Source organism: Eulemur rufifrons, chromosome 7 (genome assembly GCF_041146395.1).
Source record: "Eulemur rufifrons isolate Redbay chromosome 7, OSU_ERuf_1, whole genome shotgun sequence".
Classification (NCBI taxonomy): Eukaryota; Metazoa; Chordata; class Mammalia; order Primates; family Lemuridae; genus Eulemur; species Eulemur rufifrons.
In genome coordinates this window covers 103091054-103098048 of record NC_090989.1, presented here as the reverse complement: position 1 = coordinate 103098048, position 6995 = coordinate 103091054, and the positions used below count along the sequence as shown (strand labels likewise).

Here is a 6995-nt window from a genome sequence, read left to right as displayed (position 1 = left end):
CTCACCATTCTTAATGTTAGGAATGAAAGAGTGCTTGACATATAGTATGTGGTTCACTGACATTCAAAAAGCCTTCCTTTCCCAAAGGAATATAAAATAAATTAAAAATTTTATTTTAAGGTTTACACAAAAGGAACAACTCTCCCCTTGCATTGATATAGTTAAACTTATTTGACGACATTCACATTAAAACTTTTAAAACTCCAAAAGGACTCCAATTAAGAATGGCTAATGAGTCTCTAGATATATTCTTTTATACCTCTAACATGATGATCAACTATAATTTACCAAACCCTCACGATCTAAGGTTCAGATCATTGTTAAATGAAGCAGAAGTCCTAACTTTACGGAAGCAATAGCACTACAAAACTTTAGTATTGCAAAGTTTGTCAGAGTTGTTTTTAAAATTTCTATGTTCCAAGATATCACAGGTAGTCAGGAAAGATTAGAGATTCCCTTTCATCGGAGTCACAGACTGGGCTCAATTACAGCTTTGTGGCAGGATAAGGTTAAGTGAGGTGGGGTGGGCAGGGAAGAGGAGGGAGGCAGACGCAGAAAAATCAATCTACATTACTTTGATGACAGTGACTTAGAGTCTTCTCTGAAAGACGCGATACTCCACGATGCTGGCAGCCCGGACAGGGGCGGCGGGGAGTCAGATCTCAGAAGAGAGCACCAAGTTAAGGAAACAGTCTGTGTTTTCCGGAACGGGGAAAGATAAATCTCCCAAGAAAGCCTCGGAGAATGGTAAAGACAGCAGCCTCAGCCCCTCAGGGCAAAGCCAGCTCAGGGCGCGGCAACTGGCCCTGCTGCGGGAGGTGGAGATGAACTGGTACCTCAAGCTCTGCGACCTGTCCAGCGAGCACACCACCGCGCACACCACCGGCATGCCGCACAGGTAAGCCGCGGGCGCTGCGCGGGCGCTGCGCGGGCGCTGCGAGACGCCGCTGGAAGGTGCTCTGCAGAGCGGATGCTTTGATTTCTTCTCCCGAGCTGCTGAAATCATAAAGGCTCTAACTGCTTTACAGATGATTGGCATTTCAGAGGGTCTAACCACAAAGAACAGGATCTTGGTCCTATGGCAAATAATGTTCTCTGGATTGTTATTCAGAAAAGACCCCTCAAAAGCAGGCAGTAGATGCTTAAAACCTGACAGGACAAAAGAGTGGTATTCTTAAGTAAAAATCAGAGGAGTTCAGAGATTGTAGAAAAATGCTCCCTTCCAAAATAACAACAAAAACTACTTTGCAATCTTTCTGCATTTCCTTTACCCCAAGACCCTGGGGATGAAGGAAGGATATTTGTTGTGCCTATTTAAAAAGTGTGTAGTTTCGCAGTGTGAACTTTTGAGTGAGGGTTCAGGCTGGCCACAGAGGTGCAGAGTAGAACATACTGACCACCAATATAGGCTCTGAGTCCCATGGCTAAGACAGATAACATCAGAAGAAAACAAGCACTTTTTCAAGAGAGATAAATATAAGACAAATTCCTGTAGATTTTCTTTCTGTTCTTTTCTCAGTCTCAGCTTCAAATAAAGCAGAGGAAGGATAATTTCACAAATCCCAATGTTAGGAGGCAAAGTATGCTGAGTAAAGTGCATGGAGTCTTTAAATTTAAGGATGCTTATTTCCTACATTTGTACAAAAAAACCTCTTAGGAATTGATAATTTCATAAGAAAAACTATTGTGAAAATAAAGGCTAGAATAGCTATTTTCATTAAATGGTAATAAAAATCCATTAGAAATGAAAAATGATTTCAATGAAATGGTTGAAATATAGAAAACTTCTTTTGTAGAGGCTGTGTGGTAGCATAGACATCCTGCAATGTAGTCTGTTTATCAAAGCAGTCAGTATGCTCTGAGCTGCTTCTATTTTTAATTCCAAAAAGACACTACAGGAAAACTTATTTAGCAATTGAGTTAACTGATGCATATAGAATAAAAACTTCTTGGACTATATGCTTCAAAATGCCTCAACTTACTTCCATTTTTCTGTTTCCAAGGCAGTAATAAAATTGATACTTCTAAATCTAAGTCACTATTCAAAAATCAACATTTAAAAAGTAGAACAAAATAAAGCTCTGGAAATGTTCTGTGAAATACATTTAGGTTCATGGCCAGAGTGACTTGTCTGAAGCTCTTACATAAGCTGTATGCCCACATTCAAGGTACGTGGAGAGAAGACCCAAGGAGGACAGTGTTACTCAAAGAAAGGCTGAATGAGCTTGTCAGTGTTGGGGATGTATCTCATCATGTATCTCATATCTCAAATCATTATCCGTCTCATACCTATAAATATTGAAGCCATTATTAAAGAGCCTCCAGAAAAAACAGTTAAGTGGCAAAGGAAAGCCTCGATAATGGTTTCCTTCCATAACATATCCCTTGACCTACTGTAGACCAGAAATTTCCCTTTAAATAGTCTGATACGGGACCACAAAATTCTTTCTCTATTCTCTGACATTGGAACAGCATTTATCAAGTCAGAGTGGAATATTAGTTAAGGTAACCAGGTTTAGTGAGAAACTTTTTGGAGAAAAGCAAATCTCCACTTTTTTTCTGCTTTAATTAAACAATAACAATTTGTCCTATAATCAGAAAAGATGAAATTAGACATGATTCAGACTTAATGTATACATGATAATCTGTGCCAAATTTTATTAATCATTGCTTGACAATAGCTTTGTGTTTCCCTTGTTTAGTGACTATGTTGAAAAAGAGTGAAGGTTGTGTCTACTTTACATCATCAAAAATTAAAAATGTCCCATCTTCCTTTATTTTTGCAATATGATTTTTTTTCCAGGAGGAAACTAGTGTGTGCAGTTGGAACTAAGTCCATTTTTAAATTAAATAAATTTAGTGCAGAGCTCTGTGTTTGCATAGCTCAGAAAACTAAGACAATTCTTCTCATTGCCAGCTCCTTTCCTCTTTACATTCCAAATGTTGGAACTACCTACCTCTGTCCAGTCCTTGAGATTACTGGACAATGACAATGACTGATGGTGCAATCTCTTCAAATTTTAATGTAAGCAATAGAATGTGCGATTCCTCAAGCCACCCAAATTTTTCTTTCATTTGTAGATGTTGACTGTCAAGAGGCTACAGAAAGTTTTTCTGGACTTCCAATTGTCCTTTCTTTTAACATCATGGCCCAAGAGTCATGTCTCCGTTAGACACCTGTATATAGAAAGTAAATGTGATTAAATTATAAAATACTGATAAATTGGTCCATCTGTGAAACATTACTTAAAGAATAGACTATGAAGTGAGTTGCAGAGTCCTTGAAGACATTACACATTTGCTATTGGCAAGAATTTTGTGGATCTTTGGTTAATGGCCATCAAAAAGGAATTGCTAGAGAACAAGAACTCTAATTTCCTTTCTGGGAAGATGCAATTAAAATATTTTACAGCAGGTTAATTCTAAGTTCATGAGGGATTTGAGGATTGCTTTATGGCCAGATTCTATGATAACCTATATTTGAAACAAAGGGTATTATTAAATGACTGGAAAAAAGCATTAGAATTAGAGGGGGTTCAGCCGTCCTGGCATATTTAAGAAATAAAATTGCAGGAAGCAGGTCAGGGAATGCGTGTTAGTCTTGTGGTAAGTAGTTCTGACCCCTTTCCTGGGCTGCGTCAACATAAGACTATACGATAAAACAGTCTAATATAATCAGCTTAACACTGGTTTATTATTCGTTCCAGAGTTGGCTGATGACTCTGTGATGATGGTGTATTTTATGTGGCAGCTCATGCTCATGGACACCAAGGCAGGGCGGTGCAGGGGCCAGAGTTCTGAAGTTGGAGGCAAAGGATTGGCTTTTCCTTTTAGTTCTTGTGTAACTGTGGACATGATTTTTTAAAAAATTTATTTGTTGTTTTTGAATGAAATTTTTTCTGATTACAAAAGTAGCATCTGAACTTTGTTGAAAATTTTGAAAACAGAAAACTATACAGAAGAAAAAGCAACCACTGTTAATATTTTGGTGTGCTTTCCCCAACTTTTTGAATTGGAATCACAGTATATATTCTGATTTCTGCCATTTTTTTGCTTAATATTATAGCTGGCTATTTTATTATCTTAAAAAACATTTAAAATTTTCTTTGTAAGGACCATATCTTATGACTATATTATTACTTAGACATTCTTCTTTTGTTTATTATTTACCATTATTATAAATATTATTATGATAAACATCTTTGTATGGGTTAACGTATTATATGTGCATATATATTATATATACACATATATAAGACATATACATACACATATATACACACATATACATATTTATTTATTTTTAATGCATAGTGTCCAGTTGCTTTCTGGAAACATTTTTCTCATTGTGCCTTCCCACTGGCAATATTCATGAGTGCCAGTCTCATTGCTTTCTCTATACTACATAGTGTTTATATGGAATCTTTCGCATTGAGATTTATAGTTAAACAAATTGTTGGGTAAATTAATGAACTTTTTCAAGTTTCAGTTTCTTCAACTGCAGAAGGGGACCAATACCATCGCAGAGATCTATTGTAAAACTTAAATGAGATAATGTACAAATGATTTGAAAGTGTAATGCACTTTGTTTTCACACTGTCTAAAATAAGGATTGAGACAGAACCCCTATTGTGCATGGTGTATTTAAGGCTTATGAAGATTAATGAAGATGAGTGACTCCAAAATCTCTGGCAAAAATGTGTACTTCACCTAGCACCTGAGAGCTAAGCATCCTGCTGTGCTCAATTAATATTTATGAGACCATCATATGTTCTTACTGAAGGCTTTTTAAGAGTTCATACAATCACCATTCTCCTGAGGAAAAGTAATTTGAGCTAGAATACAAAGAGCATTTAAATACTATCAATATTAATGTTCCAAACCATAGCTGACTGAACCTATTAAATTAAAGTTACTAGGGACATTTAGTAGGACACATTAACATGTGAGTGAAAATTTAGCTACAGCATTTTGATACTGGTTTCTACCACCTTAATGATCGCCTCTTATCTAGGACAGTAGTTATACTGAGCCTCATTTCTAATGTTCCCTCTCTCCACTCTCAAAACTGCTTGACTTCCTAGAAAGTGTTCACTTGGCCTGCTTCTGGAAGGCCAGGTGTGGTTCTGTGTGCGGACAGGCAGTTCTCTAAGGTGAATTTTGGTGGACTCAGTTCCTGTCAACAGGGCAGCAGGTGATTCAAGAACTTGGAAACTTTTGGCCAAGTTTATGCAAGGAGATCTGAGATTATGCAAGAAGCTTATGCAAGAAGATACTCTTGTTAAGTATCAAGCTGGAGGTCAGTGAGTGAACATTCAACAGCCATTGATTGCTTGTACAAGGCCCTGTAGGTGATGCAAAGATAAATTGAAAAAGAATCTAGTTACCTACAGCCTAGGAAAGATAAGACATGCACTTAAATCAGAAGTGCTATAGAAAAGAGGATCATAAAATTCAGGGGAAGGGGTTAGTGAACCCAGCTGGAGTGATTGTCTCTGGACTTGTAAGGTGTGCTGGACTTGAGCGGGAGGAGATGGGGGTCTGGGGCAGGCAATCCCTGTGTGGGAAGAGTGAGCACAGGCACAGACGAATGGAAGCATGAAGTGGAGATGGAGAATGGCTTCTGTTGCTGAGGCTCCTACCAGCATCCTGGAACAGTTCTTGCAGGCTGGAGCTGGGAATGTGGGCAGGAGAACAAGAGGGGAGGAGACCATTTGACCATTTCAGAGACTGGGGAGTTGGGCAGAGACTGGGCATGGAGGAGAGGCAGTGAGTGTGGATTTCTCTCAAGAAGAGGCAAGGAGGGGTACGATGCGCACCATCTGGGGGATGGACATGCTGAAGCTCTGACTCGGGTGGGGCAAGGGCAATACATGTAACCTAAACATTTGTAGCCCTGTAATATGCTGAAATAAAAAAAAAAAAAAGAGGCAAGGAGGGGAGGACAGAGAGTGATAGTTGAAGTCTAAAGCAGAATCTTGGATGGGGGTGGAGGGAGTCTGTAGGAGAAAGCTGATCTGTAGGTGCTTTTAGGTAGAAGGAAGGAGTCCAGGGGAGAGAGATGTGTGTAGTGCAAATACTAAAGCAAAATCTCTCCCAGACCCCCAGAGAGATGGAGCCCCTTGGGCATCAAATGCAGGTGTTAGCTTTGGCAAAAACAAGTGTTTGTGGGGCCTGGGATGAAGAAGAAGCCTCTGGAGCCCTGTTGCCTGCAGGCTGCATCTCGGCAGCACGACCTGCCAGCCAGGAAACACTGGACAAGCTCCTTGCCTAAGTGAGGTAATTGGCTTTGGGGTTAAGGCCACAGATCCTGGAACCAGGCTACTGGGTTCAAGTCCTGGCTCTGCCATGTACCAACTGTGTGACTTAGTTTCTTGAGCTGTAAAAGGTCAGTAATGATGGGCTGTTTGGGGCTCAAATGCTTTAAGCAAGTAAAGCTCATAAAACAGCACCTGGCACATACTGTAGCAAGTGTGATATTATACAAAGGCCCCTAGCATCATTCCTGACATGCAGTCCATGCCTTTGCTGTTACAATGAGACTATTGCTGGAGATGCCAAAATTAGGCACACCTCCCCTTTCCAGAGTGTGCTCACTTTGTTAACGGGTGTAAGAATACCTAGCTCAGAAGACTGCACTAAGAATTCCATGAAATGATGTAAAACATGTGTTGTAGATCAGACAATCAATTTTGGGCCACACCCTCCACTTTCCTCCTTTTCCACTGACCTAAAACATAGCAGACAGCATCAGTACAATGATGTTTGGAGGGATGGAAATGAGCTAAATGATGGAATCACTCTAAATTATTTAAAACAATTTTTTTCTGAGAAAAGGCTATTGATTTGATCCTTTTCTTGTTAAGGAGAAAGCTCTTCCTTTTCTAAAAGATGATACCTATTTCTTAGAGCAGGCACATTCTCCATAAAGCTATAATTCTTGTCATATTTATATAAGAAGTTATATAGAAGTATCTTTTTAGAGATGTTAGACT

General features: G+C 39.1%; 1 protein-coding gene across 2 annotated transcripts in view; it reads left to right on the top strand.

Annotated features, from left to right (window-relative positions):
* The first annotated feature begins 623 nt into the window (after nt 1–623).
* Nucleotides 624–6995, top strand: part of KCNAB1 (potassium voltage-gated channel subfamily A regulatory beta subunit 1) — a 375912-nt gene continuing 369540 nt past the window's right edge. For both annotated transcript variants that reach the window (XM_069473059.1, XM_069473056.1), the window contains exon 1: nt 624–898. In XM_069473059.1, the coding sequence (XP_069329160.1) occupies nt 624–898 (275 nt within the window). The remainder of the gene's footprint in view (nt 899–6995) is intronic.